Source organism: Phocoena sinus, chromosome 7 (assembly GCF_008692025.1).
Source record: "Phocoena sinus isolate mPhoSin1 chromosome 7, mPhoSin1.pri, whole genome shotgun sequence".
NCBI classification, from domain to species: Eukaryota; Metazoa; Chordata; class Mammalia; order Artiodactyla; family Phocoenidae; genus Phocoena; species Phocoena sinus.
In genome coordinates this window covers 67,740,488-67,759,036 of record NC_045769.1, presented here as the reverse complement: position 1 = coordinate 67,759,036, position 18,549 = coordinate 67,740,488, and the positions used below count along the sequence as shown (strand labels likewise).

Here is an 18,549-nt window from a genome sequence, read left to right as displayed (position 1 = left end):
CAAGGAAGAAAAGAATTGGGATGGGGGACACAACTATTTAATAAAAGTCTTAATATTACAGAATCTATTTGCTTTTGGGTTAGAATAGTCTTGCTCTTAAACACAGGTAATCAAGTTTACAGAGAACTCATATGTTTTGATATTTTTATTAAAGACCACAATGCAAATTTAAGTATAAAAGAGTAGTTTTTCTGATTAAGAATTCTGATATGCACTCTACTAAGTGCATGACCACTTCATTTAATCTTCACTCTAGTACTGTGAGGTGGATTTTGTTACTGTAATATTCTAGGAGCAGAACCTGATGCTGGAGAGGACAAATGATTCTTTTTGGTAGGTGGCTTTCACTCCTAAATGCTATGGTCTGAAAGGGTACACAACTTGGAAAACAAGTTATGGTTCAAGTGAGACTGTTGGCTTAAATTTAAAATATTTGTACCAATATGTTACTTTTGGATAATGATTTAAAAACAAAACCATTATCTCTCCATTCTCTTATTTTGAGTTCTAAAAGGAAATTACTCTTTTTTTTCTGGACTTGCTTGTCTCTATCCACATGGGCATAAAAGTCACAAAACTTAACCTATGATGCTGTCTTCTAAATTTGCTAACAGTTTCCCAAATGGCTACTAATGATTCACCTGTTTTGAGGGAATATATGTCATAGCAAACACAACAGAGAGAATGCCTAAATTGCTGTATAAATTACTATTCTTACTTAAAATTTAACACTGCCTTAAAAAAGTAAGGCATTTATACATGACTTTACCAATAAGGGTGATGTAGAAGACAGCTTATCCTTCTAATCTCAATTTAACTTTATTAAAAGGAACTGGATGATTCAGAAACTTTTAAAATTATATTTGTTTGTGAATAAATCAAACAGTTTCTGGTACTTGAAAATGAGGATTTAGCATGAAGCCCTTTCTTCCACTTTTTCAATGGACTTTAAATCAGCAGCATCAAATAATTCTGTGTTTATTTTAGCCTTGGTGAGTTTTCAAAAACATCTCTGTTCTCTTGCAGAATCTTTGTTTACTACCTTCCTCATTAACAATGACATTTCCAATATTCCCCTCACCCCCAGCAGTTTCTCATGGCCTGTTCTATCTCTCTGCATAGCCAGGGTAACGTATATACATACATACACATACATATGTATACATATCCATATGCCAGCAGGAAACATGCCTGGACTTTCCCTTTCTCCCTCCAAGCTTCGGTGTAAAACCAAAGAAAATAATTCTAGTGGAAAAAAACGTAAGAAAGGCAGACTCCCTCAAATTTATTTTTGGTCCCTCTGCCTAATTAGGTCATGCTGATTTTCTTAGGCCCCATTTTTAGTTTTATTTTTATGGCTTTTCCCTGCCTGCAAAGCACTAGAATAATCTCTTTGCCGTCTGTCTCAGTGATGTTCTGGAAAGATACTATTCGTTGAGAAATGTGCTATTGCTTTGGATTTGGTTAGAAACATTCACAGGAATTATTGACTGCCCAGCTTATCTAGCCTGAGACTGTGTGTATGTGATATTCAGTTCATGCAGCAGGTTTGTTTACCCCATGTCAGTCGGTAGTTAGACTGATTTTCCAGTCATCAAAGTGATCAAGAAATTAGACGTTGTGAAGACATTAATTCAGCCCTCAGTAATAAGGAATGGTAATGTTTTTAATCTCTTCAGACTCAATTTAAATGATCAATATGATATTTGTATGTTCAGACTCATATTTGAAACCTTAGTGTGTAGTTTTAGGTCCCAGCTTTCTGGAATTGGGATTCAGTAAACAGGGGGTAGGACTCTGGAATCTCTGAGTATTCAACATACATTCTAGGTGATTCTAATGCAGGTGGACCTCACCCTACACTAAGAGGAATACCAACATTGTCTTACACTAATTCCTAGGATGGCTCAATACAATCATCTTAATATACCTGTGTTAGAATACTGTCTTTGGAAACTGAAAATCTGTATACACAGTATTGGTTGGGAGTATGTGGTATGTGTGTACATCCATAACATATCTGGTACATGCCTTTAATTTGCATGTTTTTATGTCAGGCTGTTTTCAAAGGCGTTCCAGATCCTTGGGTTTATTTGAAACTTCTATTCACTCTTTAGAAAGTATAATAATGGGTGTGAGCACAGCTTTCAAGGCAACAGAAACTGAGAAAAGAAGATAGCAAAAATAGTATTGAGAGAAAATAAACCAAAAATAACACACTAGAAGATGCAGCAGAGTGGAGGGAATACCCACAGCTGTGGCAGCTCTTTCTCTACGGAAAACAAGCTTTTATGTTTTGAGGACCTAAAGGCCATCTTTCTTTGCCTCAGGCGTGCCAAAGTATAAATTCCAGGCATCTTTTTCTTTTGCCTTGTTTCAAGAAGGTAAATCTGAACTCTTTTTCTTAATTTTCAGTAACAAAAGGGAAAATAGAAGAATTTAGGTGTGTAAGACACAATCCTGCATGTAGGGACTGAACCTGAAGTGGAATGGGATGTCAAAATGGAAGATGCAGGGAATTTGAAGATGTTCTAGTAGAAGCATGTAAAGTGAGTATTTGTTGGAAATACTCACTTAATAGGATTTCAAGTTAAATATATGTAGCTTATCAATGTTTTCAATAAGTCAACAGCTACACTTGGTTCTAGCTATAAAGATTCTGGTTTAAAATAGTCTCCTCATGTCCAGACAACATAGATAAAATCTTTGGGGGGATTCACTTTCCACTGTATGCCTTTAAGTACTTTTTCATGCTGTCTATGAACATGTATTATCTATTTAAGAATAAAATAATATAATAAATATAAAATAACATGTAAAGTTTATGTTAGTAGAGGACAGGGTACCCATTATTTATGGCTTCTTGGCTTTAACATTGTTAGAAGATATGTTTGTGTTGAACATTATGCCATGTCCATCTTATGCTTCCTATCCCCACTACCTCCACTGATTCTCTTACCTTTTAGAGAGTTTGTTTATACAACCAGACACTGTAAAGTGCTTCTGGTATATTTTTGCTTGTGAGTTGTGGTAATGCTCTCTGCCTGTCTTTACTGGGATATGTAATTATCAATGCTAATAGGCGATTTCTTTTTCTTTTGCAACATCTACTATCTATCTATTTCATCTATCTATCTATCTATCTGTCTATCATCCTATCATCTCTTTCTCTCTCTCCCTATCTACGTCTGCGTATGTCACTATCTGTCTATTTACAAATATGAAATGAACTACATATAACGTATGTATATGCCAATTCTGTTTTTAGTATTTAAACTCTGGCTTTCAGCTAACTTCCCTGTGCTGTTCCCTCTCTGTGGTTCACTCAACAGAGGCCTTCCAGCTGCTTCTTGAACATTCTGGGCATATTACCACATCAGGGCCTTAGACTTGCTCTTCAGTGAGCCTGAAATGCTCTTTGATGAGATAGCCTCTCCCCTTGCCTCCTCGAAATCTTTGCTGAGATTTCTCCTTTACAGTGAGGGCTTCCCAACCCACCCTATTTAAATTCTTTTTTTACCACCGGTTAGTGTTCTTAATCCCCTTTTCCCGCTTTATTTTTTTTTCCATAGCACTTATCACTTTCTGACATAGTCTATAACTTATTTTGTTTATTGTCTATCTCTTCCTTTAGTATAAAGTTCCATGAGGTCAGTGAATTATATTGTTTTGTTCATTGAGATTTTTTTCTAGAACTCTTTCTTCCACATAGTAGGTGATCATTGTGGATTGGCTGAGTGAACTGATCCACAAGCTTTTGGCTGAGTGAACTAATCCACAAGCTTTTATTTGAGCATTATATTATGAAACAATGATGGAAATAGTGCTATTTTCAAAACACCTAAATATGTTCATGTAATTATTACTACTATGTGTATACATTTGTGATAACTGAAACTACTCAAAAAATTTTAGTTTTCCTAATTTGTAATTCAATGACCCATTTTAACTTAATAAGAGCTCTACTATTTGTCACATAGGGTTTCTATATATTGCTTAATATATAGAACTCTTTAAGAACCCACAGCTCTTTAAGGTAGACATTATTACCCCATTTTACAGAAATTTTACAAAGTACAAGTGACTCAAACAAGGTCACAGAACTAATTTAGAGTGGAGATATGAACATAAGCCTTCAGTCATTATGCTATAATGTCAAATATTCCTAATCTTAATGACTCCTAATGGTCTTAATAATGCTAAAATATCAGGAGTGAAGTTTAAGCCAAAAAATCTAATCTGAGAAATTAACTTGGCCTATTGAGCCTCAGGTTAATCCCAAATGTATTATACTCATGTAATACCATACTTTATATTTGTACTATGCAAGGTAATAGTTGGATCTCTTGATACTGGCATTATCTGTAGGGAAATGGTTTTTGTCTTATAAATTTTTGTGTGTGCATATATATTTTGTCCTAATATGAAAATTCAAGTTATAAGTTATTAATATAGAGTTTATTTCTTTTTAAAATTCTTACTTACATATTCAATATAAACTATAAAATAAACACCCATTGTTAACTAGCATATGCATTTTCCTCAGCCAAGAGCTAAACACTATACTGAATTTTGTGTTTATCACTCCATTTTTTCAAAAATATTTGTTTTTTATAAGACCCCTTGGATGAGGTACAGTTTTTTGATTTAACTTAATTATATAGCGTGTCTCTCAAAGCAGTATCTTTAGGACATAATTCTGACCCAGATTAATATAATTAGAAGAGTTAATAATTCATAGCCCATGAAATTCTGATGGAACCAGATAGGGTTCAAAGCCATAATTGTACTTATCACAGATTTCATAACTATTTACTCTTCATTATGCAACTGATAAAACTTATAAACAAAGAGTTGAAACTATTTTCCCTCTTTGACTTGAAAATATGCTGAAGAATTGGGTACTTGGCATTAAATCAGAGCAAAAACAGACTGTCTTTAATTTAGTTCTCTTCGAGAGCATTTAGGTCATAACTTCATTCTAATGTATCAAGGCATGACACCATATCAGCATAATGGAAGCTCATGAGAGTACAGTTCTCATATCAAAAGATGAAAGCAGGGCTTCCCTGGTGGCACAGTGGTTGGGAGTCTGCCTGCCAATGCAGGGGACACAGGTTCGAGCCCTGGTCCAGGAAGATCCCACATGCTGCGGAGCAACTAAGCCCGTGCACCACAACTACTGAGCCCGCATACCACAACTACTGAAGCCCACGTGCCTAGAGCCTGAGCTCCGCAACAAGAGAAGCCACTGCAATGAGAAGCCCACGTGCCATAATGAAGAGTAGCCCTCGCTCGCTGCAACAAGAGAAAGCCCACGTGTGGCAATAAAGACCCAATGCAAACAAAAATAAATAAATAAAATAAATAAATTTATTTTAAAAAAAGATAAAAGCAAAAATCCAGAGATATTTCTTTTCAAAATTCATACATATCTTGCATCACAACCTCAGATAATAAAGGCAGAAACCCATATGCAAAAAAAGTAGGTTCATCTGAGGTCTCAAAATGGAAAAGGTAAACAAGGGATTACAAAACTCTCTCACTGAAGAAAAAAATCTGATAGATAGTTTTCACTCCCCCACTTCCTAAAAAAGCTGATTAAGAAAATGGTCTCAAAATAGTGCAATGCTTAAAACTGATTACCTTAAAATAAAAGTTATTAATGATTTAATAAAAGTCCCTTTTAAAGACAATTTAGGGTATAAATTTAAATAATCGTATTAAATGTTAGTTCCCTGTCCCTCATTTAAATCAGGTATTACAAAAAATATACCAAAATACAACAATGACAAAACAAACTGGAGCACTTAGTAGAAAACCATACCTGATGAGGGGAGTAGAATTTCTTGTCACTAGTCAGTCGATTTCCATCCATGGAGAAAAGGAAGCTTCTTTTGACACTGTCCTCAGATACAGATTTGGGAAACCTGTTTCCCGCTCCTTTGTTTCCTTCAAGATGCTCCCTCTGTCTTCTTTTCTTTCTTCGGTTCCTCCACTCCTTAGCACTTTTAGAGCTTAATTTTGATACTTCTGAAGAGCTTTCCAAGAGCTCTCCTAACCCACCTATTCCACTGAAATCTCTTGAAGCAGCTGCTGCTGCTGCAACTGCCTGTTTAAACAAAACCAGGCATTATTTAGAACATACTACTTTGGAACAGTTGAAAGTGATACAAATGTTGCTATTTAAGACTATTAGCTATATGTGAAAATGATGTCTTCTGGTCATTTCATTGTGTTTTACTACAAGAGAGTTTACTTAATAACAATTTTAAATAGTATAAAGCAATATGTTAGCTTATGCATTAAGACTAGAAAAGTCTGGTTTGGCACAGCTTCTGAAGAGTCTTTTTTTTAAAAACTCTGTTGAGATTAGCTTCATTTCAGGGAACAACTGCTCTCTTAAAAATATCTTCTACACTTTAAAAGCAAATGTTCTCTAAGTGGTGGTTCTTGGTCTGATTACTATTCCAATTCCATCCATAGGTTTATTCCTCCCACTTGTGATTGTGAACAACCTAGTGGTATTTTTTCCTTCTAAATCTAGGACAAAAGTCTTTTTCTTTTCTTCTTTTGTGAACTCAAAGCATTTAAAGTGTCTACTCTTTTACCTCTAGATGGGAGTAGTGGGAATGTATTGGCTAGTTGATCCTCTTCCTTTATTTGAATCACATTCAGTGTTATTGTTCCCATTCCTGGGGTCATATTAATCTCACAGTTTAACATGATTAATTTATTAGATAGCACTTTTAGCTTTAAATTTTAAATGTTTATATATTATTTATTATTATTATATATAGTAACAAATGATTAACATAGCAGTCAGTAAGTACCTGAAATAATCATTCAAGGGATTAGGAATACTTCTTGAAATACTTTCTTTTCATATTTCATCACTAAATATACTTAAGCATTTTGAATTTCTGTACCTACTAAAGAAACACAGCAGGTCTGAGGTGAAACATGGCATGCCAGATGTTTTGTATTTTTATTTATATGAATAGTAGTTTTAGATGGGAATTGATCTAACCAAATTGGAGAAGATATGAAACTCAAAGCTGATTTCTCATTAAGTATATTCCTGTTTATAAACATAAATTATTAAATTATGAGAATATTGGCTCAACTCTTTACATATGTCATTACTGAATACAAACAAGTCTAATATAGCTACCATTTTGTTCTATCTTCTCCACTTAGACTCTAAGCTAGTTAGGAATTCTGTCATTTGTGTGTGTGTGTGTGTGTGTGTGTGTGTATGTGTATGTGTGTGTCTGTGTGCACATTGCCTCTTCTGTCTCCTGACATAAAAAAAGACTCAGTAAGTATTTGGTGAATTAAGGCAAAAAAAGACATCAGTTGTTGTTACATCAGTTGTCTTAGACACTGAGTGAGGGTGGGGGAAGAACAAGACATACTTAGACTTGACTTTTTAAGATCTCATAAAAACTATGTGTCAGAATGGTCTGTATAATAGAAACATATTTTAGAAAAGAAGATAAAACTCATATTGAATGCTTTGACAACATGTTGTGCTTTACGTTTCCTCCTTCTTGAGAAGCAAACCTTCCTAAGTAGCTTCCATTTCTGAATCTCATCTCAACTAAAGATTTTAAAAAAGGTTTAAAACTAAAGGTGCTGTGATACGAATTCTCTGAGATTAACATGACACCAGGGATGGGAACTATAGCATTACATATAGTACTAAATATGTGTGTTAGGCTAAGCAACACATAAAATCTTTATATTGAATACTATATTCATCATGGAAACCCAGATCTAAGACTCGATATAGGACAATGCCTAACGTTTAAATCAAACTTTAATTCAGAACTTACAGAATTGCATATAATCAGATAACCAGATTATTTTATTGAATTCTTGATCATCAGTATCACTTTTAATATCATCAGTAATGAAAGATGAGAAATATTAAGGGCCCTTTATAAATATGAATGTTTAATATAAATGTGTAAAATAAAGTGGATAAATGAAGTACTAATCTGTAGCAAGTTAAATATGGTTGCATAGTACTTGATACATAGGAGATATATAATATACACCACTCCTTGAAAGAATGAATATATATATATATTTCTTTTTATCCGAATAAAGTCAGTTCTCCTTTCCATTTTGTATAGGCAGAAACACACAACACATAGTGCTAATAATTTATTGGCTTGTTTGTCGTCAGGAGCAAAGGACGTGGAAGTGGTGGTAATATTCCCTTGCCATAATTCTGAAACTCAGTTCATTTAAATCACTTCTGGAATTTGTTTTGCATAAGACATGATTTCCCTACCTATCATGGGTAACAGTTGGAGTAACTCAAAACCATACAGATTTGTAAGGCAACAACGGTAACCTCCCAACACAACACATTTTCTGTGTCACTCGTTAACTCAAATTTGTCACTTGTTCCACTTCCAGGGATTTGCCAATTCCCTTTCAAAGGCAGATGTTTCCTGTCACCTCCCATGTCTGTGTACCTGTTTATACCCATCTCTGTGACATGGCCAGTGTCCTGTTTACTTAGACTAATAGGGTTACTTTCACAACTGCCTTGCTGAATTCCTCTTGTAACAAATAACAAATATGTGCTAATATTTCCACAGGGAATAACATTTGCTTTTTCTTATATCATTTCTGTGTGATTCAAAATAGGCTCTATAACTTACTATATCTGTGTGTCCTTAAAAAATAAAACCACATGACTATGTGTGATTATACTTCACTGTAAACATAAGATCCAGTTTTAAAATCCCCCAGTTTTAAAACTACAAGACATTAACTATACTTATTACAATTCTACCCCTAATTATATTGGATCTCTTAAATGCCACTATTTCTAATTTTGCCCCAAAGCTTACTCCTAAATTTTTCCTATCAGACCAATATATACTGCTATGGAATATGCTATGTTGGGCACTATTAGATGTTTAAAGATCACAAATTAAATGCCAAACACAAATATGACGGTATAGGACAAAGCATTTCTTTCTTTGTTGGCTTTTCTCTCTCTGTCTTTTAAAGTTGTACTTGGTTTGTGAATCCACTGAGCTGAATATGAAAATTTTTTTTCATGTCTAAACAATGACTAGCACTAGGAGGTCCTTTAACAGTTATTAAATAAAAATGGAAATGATGCTAGGCTTCATGAAGTCATTAGCTAGATAGTAGCTTTTGAAGAGTCAGAGGTGGTTAGCAAGACTCACATTACACTGGAGCACCAGTGATCTCATGGGTGGACTAAGTCCACCCCCCCACCTGCCTCCACTCCCTCCTCTCCTTGAACACTGGCTATTTATTGGTCATTACCAACTGCATTGTCAATAAGGAAGTAAAATTAACTTAGTCCTGTGCCATCCCAGTCAATATTAAAACACTGGGATAAGATACCCTGGAATCAGTATAATTTTTTTTTATGTATGAAGCTAAAGCTGAGTCAAATCATGATTTGATCACTGTAATCCAATAACTGACTTTTAAGTGAAAAGAACTGACATTTTTTTAGCTGACCTAATTAGGATAGAGATAATTAAGTTCTTTAAACTTCTGTTAGACATAGTGCACTTTTACTGCTAAATTTAAAAGATTATACTCTTTTAATTGATGCCATATTTTCCCTAAAGTGGCTGAATTTCAGAGTACATTCTTACCCCTGTACTGTATGTCTGTTTAGTATTTTCAAGCACATCGCTTTGTCTGTTTTTATAAATGATAATAGAATAATCCAATGCTTTAAAATACAACTGTGCATTATCTATCTATATGTATACATGTATATTATTTCCTATAACATTTATTTAAGCTTCAAAATGAAGAAATTCTTTGCCCTGCAAATAGCTATCTTATTTCATTATCTTACAATAATGCTTCAAATATTTGGAAACATCCATCTGAAAAAAATCACTATGCACAAAAGTTATTTGGACTTCTGCTTCTGATCAAGATATAATAACAGCTCAGATTTGCTCTTCCTCTGAAACAACCACTAAAACAGACTAAATACATGCAACAGTGGTTTTTAAGACACTATATGAATGGGCCATTGGGTAGAATTTTCAGAAGGATTTTCACTTAGTAGTAGGGAATAATTAGCCTTAGATAAAATTCTAAGTTCTCCTAACAATTCTTCAAAGGTTTGAAGATGGAAAGGATCAAACTGTTTATAAATAATTTAACTATGTTCCCAAACAAGGATTGAAAATTTTTATAGGAATACAACAATATCCAGCACCCCAAAAGGTAAAGTTTCAGACGTCCGGAATTTAATTGAAGATTGTCAGAAATGCAAAAAAAAATCAGGAATATGTAACTAAAAATGAAGAATAAATTATGAAAATTGACCAAGATCTGACACAGATGTTAGAATTAGCAGACAAGGACTTTAGGACTCTAAACAGTTATTATAACTGTATTGTGTATGTTCAAAATGTTAGCTGTGTGGGAGATATAAAAGAGATGCAGATCAAGCTTTTAGAGATGAAAACTATAATGTCTGAGATGAAAAATACAGTGGATGGGATTAATGGCAAATCCAGTGTTGCAGGAGAAAAGATGATAAATTTGAAGACATAACAGTAGAAACTATCTATACTGAATTGACAAGCTGATTCTAAAACTCATATGAAGCTATATATTTTTAAAATATATTTGACCTGGAATAGTCAAAACAGTCTTGAAAAAGACTATCTGATTTCAAGACTGTAGCTATTAAATAGCTACAGTGATTAAGAGAGTGCAGTTTTGATACAAAGAGAAGCAAACAAATCAATTGAATAGGATAGAATCCAGAAATAGACTCACTCACATATGGACAATTGATTTTTGACAAAGGTTCAGTGGCTGTTTAGTGGAGCAAAGATATTTCGTTCAACAAGTGGTGCTGGAATAATTAGATATCCATATGCAAAAAAAGCCTCAACACATAAATCACACCACCTTACACAAAAATTAACTTAAAATGGGTCATTGATCTAAACACAAAACATAAAACTATAAAAATTTCAGAAGAAAAATTAGGAGAAAATATTTATGATTTTGATTTGGCAGAAATTTCTTAGATGCAACACCAAAAGCATGATCAAAGAAACGGAAAAAAAAGTTTGATAAACTGTACTTCATTAAAGTTAAAAACTCTTACCTCGGAAAAGTACAGTTAGGAGAATGAAAGACAAATTACAGACTGGGAGAAAATATTTGCAAAGCATAGATATCATGAAGGACTAAAGGACTTATTTCATTTATATATTAAAACTACTCAAACTCAATAATAAGAAAACAAACAACCCAGCTAAAAAATGGGCATAATATTTGAATATCCACTTTACAATAGAAGCCATACAGATAGAAAATAAAAACATGAAAAGATGCTCAGATTCCTTAATAATTAAGAAAATGCAAAATAAGACATCAGTGAAATACCTAGTAGAATGGTTGATAAGACTGATCATACCAAATGTTGGTGAAGACATAGAGGATTTATAATTCTTACTGAAGTGAATCGGATTTCGCTTTGTCTTCCCATGACTTTCACCTTCAATTTATGTTTTTTTCTTTAAATAAAGTACTGTTTTTCTCTCTCATTTCCTCAAGACATGAATGCCCCATTCACTATGGCCCTAGCCCAAACGTCCTTTAATATTAATGAGAATTTAAAGTTGGAATCTAATAGCAGATGCCTTCCTGATATCCTGTTGTGCTATAGAAATTCCAAAGAATGGTTAAAGTTAGGTATGCATAAAGTTTTCTTGTTCACATTTGAGATCAATCAACTATAGAATAAAACTTCAAATGTTGTAATTAGGGGTAAAACAGGAATAGTTGGAAATATCCATTATGTATATTTTCTACATTAAACTGAAAATCAAAATCTCCCCTGAGTTTTCATGTGACAATTGCATATTTAACCTTATTCTGAATATGTTTTCTACCCTGAGCTAATTTCCTTATCTATAATATCTAAAAAGCTACTCTGACTCTAACTTAGGAAACAATTTTATGTTTGAATAGCTTTTTCTTTTCTAATGACAATGCCTGTATGCCAAATGAAAAGCCAGTTCCAGTTTGACCTCTATGGTACAACAATATTCCTACTTAAAACTAAATAATAATAACAATGATAATAATAAAGAAGCTTTGCTTATTATCACTTAGTACCTGAGCTTCTTCCTGTTGCTTTTTAATCTGTTCGAGCATTTGCTGAAATTCAGCCTCTTTCTGTTCTGCCTCTTCTAAGGTGGCCTGATTCTGTTCTTCATAGGCCATGGCTACCACAGCCAGGATCAAATTCACCAAATAAAAAGAGCCCAAGAAAATCACCAGGACAAAAAATATCATGTATGTTTTTCCAGCAGCACGTAACGTCTAGGGAAAAAAAAAAAAGATAAATTTCAACAATATTTTATAAAATGTCCCCAAATAAAGATCGGATTAGCATCATTAGACAGTCAGAAGACAAGTGCTTTTTAGCATTCAGTGTATTTTGACCAAGATTTTATTTGGTGTTAAAATGCACACACACACACACACACACACACAGACAGACACACAAATAATAGTTAAATTATTTGAGGCTTGATTGTAGTGTCATTTGATGTAAGCATACACATTTCAAATTAGTATATACTGGATATGTATTTGAGCACTACTAAAATGCTTTTCTTAGAGTCTATAATGTGGGGCAATATTACAAGTAAGGACACTATTTTTAATTCCTTTCAATGGAGTTACTACTCTCCACATCATCTAGAGATAACATCTTTCTTCCCTCCTCTCCTAGCTCCAATTAACCTTAGGTTTAATTTGAAATTTTTATATAATTGAATTTCAAAATCTTTTCACATGTTCTTGTTAAATCCACAACTATATTATAAACTCAAAGTCATGAACATTCTCTGCATCCTCCATAGCCCCTAGCAGAATGCCTGTCATCAAAGAATCTCAATATACATGTACTGAGTGAATGAACAGTTGGGATCCTAGGCACACTTGCTTTATGCTGTACCCTTCTCTGTATTCTAGAGTATTATAAACAAATATCTATACTAGTCATTTCATATATGTTCATAAATTTAACTTTCATGCATGTTAGTTTGAACCTTTCTGCTGTGCTCTGAATGTGTGTGTCCCCCACCCCCCGCCCAAATTCGTATGTTGAAATCCTAATGCCCATTGTGATGCTATTAGAAGGTGTGGCCTCTGGGAGGTGTTTAGGTCATGAGAGTGGAGCCCACATGAATGGGCTAATAAAAAGAGTGCCTAATAAAAAGAGACTCCAGAGACATCCCTAACCCCTTCCTCTGGGTGATGACACAGCAAGAAGATGTCAGTTTATGAACTGGGAAGAGGGCTCTTGTCAGAATGCGATCATGCTGGTGTCTTGATCTTGGACTCCCCGGCCTCCAGAACTGTGAGAAATGTATTTCTGTTATGGCATTTTGTTATAGCAACCCAAAGGGACTAATACACTTACCAGCTGGTAAAGGTTCTCCCAGTAGTCTTGAGTCATGAGTCGAAATAGAGACAAGAAAGCCCAGCTAAAAGTGTCGAAGCTTGTGTAGCCATAGTTGGGGTTTCGACCAGCCTTCACACAGATGTATCCTTCCGGACACTGGCTGCAAGAGAGAGAAATGGAGCTGGGGTCAGCAGAGCATTTATAGCTATTTCAATCCATATTAATTTATAGGAATTGTCAAAACCGAGAGTTGCTGTCTGTGATGAATTTGCTTGCCTTCATTTCCAGAACACTTTAGATATTGTTCACAGTGAAACTGTTATCAGATGAAATTTATTAGGAAAATCAATAGAAAACTTAGGTGTGAGGAATCATTTATAGACATTTAGAATGGCAGAGAGGCAGCAACCACACATTTTTTTGCCTCTGACACCTTTCTTTTCAAAGTAGCAAGAATCAGTGATTAAAAATGAAAAGTCAGAAAACAACCAAAAGGTAGGGAACAACTTAATGAGTTACTTCATTAGTCACTTCTATAAAAATTCCTAAAATAAAACTTACATTTTAGAATAATTATAGATGTGCAGAAAAATTGCAAAGAGAGTACAGAGACTTCCCATTTATCCCATGCCTAGTTTCCCATATAATTAACATCTTATGTTGGTATGGTACATTTCAATCAATATTGCTATATTATTATTGGGCTTCCCTGGTGGTGCAGTGGTTGAGAGTCCGCCTGCCGATGCAGGGGACACGGGTTCGTGCCCCAGTCCGGGAAGATCCCACATGCCGCGGAGTGGCTGGGCCCGTGAGCCATGAGCCTGCGCGTCCGGAGCCTGTGCTCCGCAACGGGAGAGGCCACAACAGTGAGAGGCCCACGTATTGCAAAAAAAAAAAAAATTGATATATCATTATTAACCAAAGTTCATAATTTAGTCATATTTTCTCCGTTTTTCCCTAATATCCTTTTTATGTTCCAGGATCCCATCCAGGATGCACATTACATTTAGTCATCATGTCTCATTAGGCTCCTCTTGGCTGTGACAGTTTATCAGACTTTTCCTTGTTTCTGATTACCTTGACATTTTTGAGGAATACTGGTCAGGTATTTTGAAGAATATCTTTCAATTGGGATTTGTCTGATGTTTTTCTCATGATTAGATATTGAGGTTATGGATTTTTTGGGAGGAAGACCACAGACGTAAAATATTATTATCCTTACATCATATCAAGGGTACATGCTATCAGTATGACTTATCACTGTTGATGCTAACTTTCATCACCTGACTTGAGATAGTGTTTGTCAGGTGAGATAGTGTTTGTCAGGTTTCTCCACTGTAAATCTACTCTTGTTTTTTCTTCTTTTTCCATACTGTACTCTTTGGAATAAAGTCATTATGTGCAGCCTATACATAAGGTGCAGGGAGTTATGATCCACCTTCTTAAGAGTGGAGTATGTACAGAAATTATTTGGAATTCTTCTGCATGAGATTTATCTATTATCTCTCATTTATCTATTTATTCAATCAGTTATTTATATAAGTATATACTCATGGATATTCATTTTATACTTTGAATTATAATACAATTATATTTATAATATAATTATTGTAATTTTTTGCTCAAATTGTTCCAGTTTTGGCCATTGGGAGCTTTTTCACTTGACTCCTGTATGTCTTTGCCACAACACATGGAGGTGTGTGTTTTGTTTTTGTTTGTTTTTCAGCACTTTCTTACATTCTGGAACTACAAGATGCTCCAGGATTATCTTTTATATTTTCTGCCCCAGTCCTAGAATCATCCATTTCTCCAAGGAGCCCTTGCTCTTTTATTGAAGAACAGCATTAGAAATTATGATTAGTGTGTGTATGTGTTTGTGTATACACATATATCTCCTCGCTCTGCCAGCTGAGGGCCTAGAAGCAATGACACTGCCTTGGTAATAAACACAGCACCCAGATCTTGTTTTCTAATACCATATGTATATATTTTTGTATGTGCCTAGATTAAGCTAAATATATGGTCATACTCATTTCTCCAACTTTATTTCATTACTATGGGATCATTCTGGATTGATCCTCCTCCCTTTGCTTATCTGTAACCCCTCACTCCAAAAGTGAGAAACCTGGCTTCTGTCATCTGCTATCTATATAATTAATTGTTCAGTACCAGTATACATGTATAATTGTTTCAGTATTGTTAATCCACATTATCATGGAAAACAGCTTTATCAAATAGAGTACAGTTCCTTTTGCCTTAGTCTTACAGGCTCCATTCATTTCTAAAGTTTCTTAGATTAGCACCTATTCCCCTCCTTCAGTGAGGTTATTTTATATTTTAAAATATATTTAGATACCTTTGTCACATTCTGTGTTTCAACCTGGGATCCCTAAACCTCACGTAAGATTTTTTTTTTTGCTTATACTGTTCAGTCTTTGTGCTGTAAAGTTCTATGAATTTGACAAATGCTTAACGTTCACCATTTCAGAATCATACAGAATAGTTTCTCCACCCTACAAAATCCCCTATGCATCAACCAGTCAAGGCCCTACCCTGAACCCCTGGAAAACATTGATCATTTTATCATCTCTATTGTGTATCTTTTTCAGAATGTCATGTAATTGGAATTATACAGAATGTAGCTTTTTCAGATTGGCTTTTTTTCACTTATTAATATGCATTTAAGGTTCATCAATGTTTTTATGGCTTGATAGCTCATTTCTTTTTATTATTCAGTAATATTTGTGGTATGAGTATACCACAGTTTGTTTACTCACTTCTTGAGGGATAACTTGATTGCTTCCAGTTTCTTGTGATTATGAATGCAGCTGCTATAAATATTCATATCAGGATTTTGTGTGGATATAAATTTTCAAATTAATTAGCTAAATATTTAGTAGGGCAGTTGCTGAGTTGTATGGTAAGACTGTGTTTATTTTGTAAGAAACTGCCAAATTGTCTTTTAATATGGCCGTACTATTTTGCATTCCAACCAGCAATGAATGAATGAGAATTCCTATTCTGCATCTTCACCAGCAGTTGGTATTTTCAGTTTTTAAAAAAAATTTCTGTCATTCTAATAGCTATATAGTAGTATATAGTAACTCATTATTGTTTTACTTTCAACTCCCTAGTGACAAAAGATGTTGAGCATCTTTATATATGCATATTAGCTATCTGTGTATATTCTTTTGTAAGGTGTCTGTTCAGAGTTTTGCCCATTTTTAAATTGGGTTATTTGCTTTCTTTTTTGAGTTTTAAGGGTGCTTAGTTTATTTTGGATACAAGTCCTTTATCAGATATGTGTTTTGCAAATACTTTTTCCCACTCTATGGCTTGTCTTTTCACTCCCTTTACAGTGTCTTTGCAGAGCAGAAGCTTTTAATTTTAATAAAGTCCAACTTATCAATTATTTATTTCATGGACTGTGCTATTGGGGTTGCATTTAAAAACTCATCACAAATTCCAAAGTCATGTAGCTTTTATTCTATGTTTTCTTAAAGAATTTTAATAATTTTGTATTTTACATTTAGGTTTATGATTAGTTTTGAGTTAATTTTTGTGTAGGGTGTAAAGCTGTATCTAGATTCATTTTATTGCATATGGATCACCAATTGTTTTAGCACCATTTTTTGAAAAAATTTTCCTGTCTCTATTGAATTGCATTTTCTTCTTTGTCAAAAACTAGTTGACAACATTTTTTGTGGTCTATTTTTTTGGCTGTCTGCTCTGTTTCATTGATCTGTAGCTACTATTTCCCAATACCATATTGTCTTAATGACTATAGTCTTATAGGAAGTATTGAAGTTGCATAGATTTCTTTAGAATTTTATTTGACATTTAACAATAGAGTGATGGTCAATTTTACCATGTAAATTACCTGACCCATAGCAGGTACTCAATAAAGGGAAGGGATTAGTATGGTTTAGTAGGGATAAAGTATGCATTAACCAACCTTATCCAAAATTTCATCTAGGTTTTTAACCGTAATAATAAAAACAATAGCTAACATGCAATAAATGTTTTTGATGGACCAGGTGCTAGTCCAAGTGATTTATATGTATTAAGTAATTAATCACCATAATAGCCCCAAGGGAGAGATGATATTACTCTCTTCATTTTAGAAATAAATAAACTCAAATACAGAGAGCTTTGGACACTTTTCCAAGGTCAAAGAGATTTTAAATGGTGGAGGTAGGATTTGAACCCAGGTATACATAAACTGTAGAACCTATGCTCTTATTCACCATGTTCTCCTACCAAAGTTTGAGAAAACTATCAGGAAAAAAAATTTCCCCCAAATTCCATCTCTGTGACTGGTATATGGTTTCAGTAACCCTCTTAAACCTTTATGAACACACCAGTTTCCCATTTTCTAGGATGACTCAAAATATGTTCTGTGTAAGTTCTGTGATCTAAGAGTCACTTACTATTGCTATCCCTTGGCTTCTAAGAAATTCACTCTCTACCCTGATTTAAAATTAATTTATAATACTCTTGGCAAAATATGTTAAGTATGAGAGACTAGCAGGATAGCTAAGACATTACAGCATCTCTTATTGTAGAATGTGAAAAAAATCTGTAAAATATGCAGATGCAGACTCAAACATGCCTTTGACATACATCTGCCACGTGGCTTCCTTGCACACAGGATTTCATGCTATTTCAAGAATACCTAAGTCTCTCAAAGCAGTTTCCCAACTGGGTTTGCACCCTGAAGACCATGTTACAGTCTGGATCATTTCTAGCCACAGCAAAACTTATCCCATCAATACATCCTCACATCAATCAAAATGTACCCATCTTATGTTTCCTTCCCTGTAATTCTTAAATGGCTCTGATGGGTTTACAGACAAGACAGATGCTGGGCCTTCACACTTGGAGCAATAATTCAGGTACATCCTAACTGTCAAATTCTTGATGACAGTTCTTCACCCAAAGGGATGATTTTAATGGCTGTGAGTTTAGAATTGATACCAATCCAATTAAGACAGAGAAGGTACTTCCTAGGTAGGCAGTACCACTCTTTATTATACACATGTAAGGCTACCCCGGTATATTTTTCCTATTTGCTTTTTTTCCAAAGTGTT

The 18,549-nt window shown here is 34.2% G+C and overlaps 1 protein-coding gene across 5 annotated transcripts in view; it reads right to left on the bottom strand.

Annotated features, from left to right (window-relative positions):
• The window catches only part of SCN3A (sodium voltage-gated channel alpha subunit 3), a 113,115-nt gene that overhangs the window by 50,317 nt on the left and 44,249 nt on the right, over nt 1–18,549 (bottom strand). For 4 of the 5 annotated variants that reach the window (XM_032637752.1, XM_032637754.1, XM_032637755.1 and 1 more), the window contains 3 exons: nt 13,478–13,619; nt 12,163–12,369; nt 5,828–6,112 (listed from right to left, as the gene is read on the bottom strand). In XM_032637752.1, the coding sequence (XP_032493643.1) occupies nt 5,828–6,112; nt 12,163–12,369; nt 13,478–13,619 (634 nt within the window). Of the gene's footprint in view, nt 1–5,827; nt 6,113–12,162; nt 12,370–13,477; nt 13,620–18,549 lie in introns of those variants that run through there. The other variant, XM_032637756.1, reaches the window with a different exon arrangement.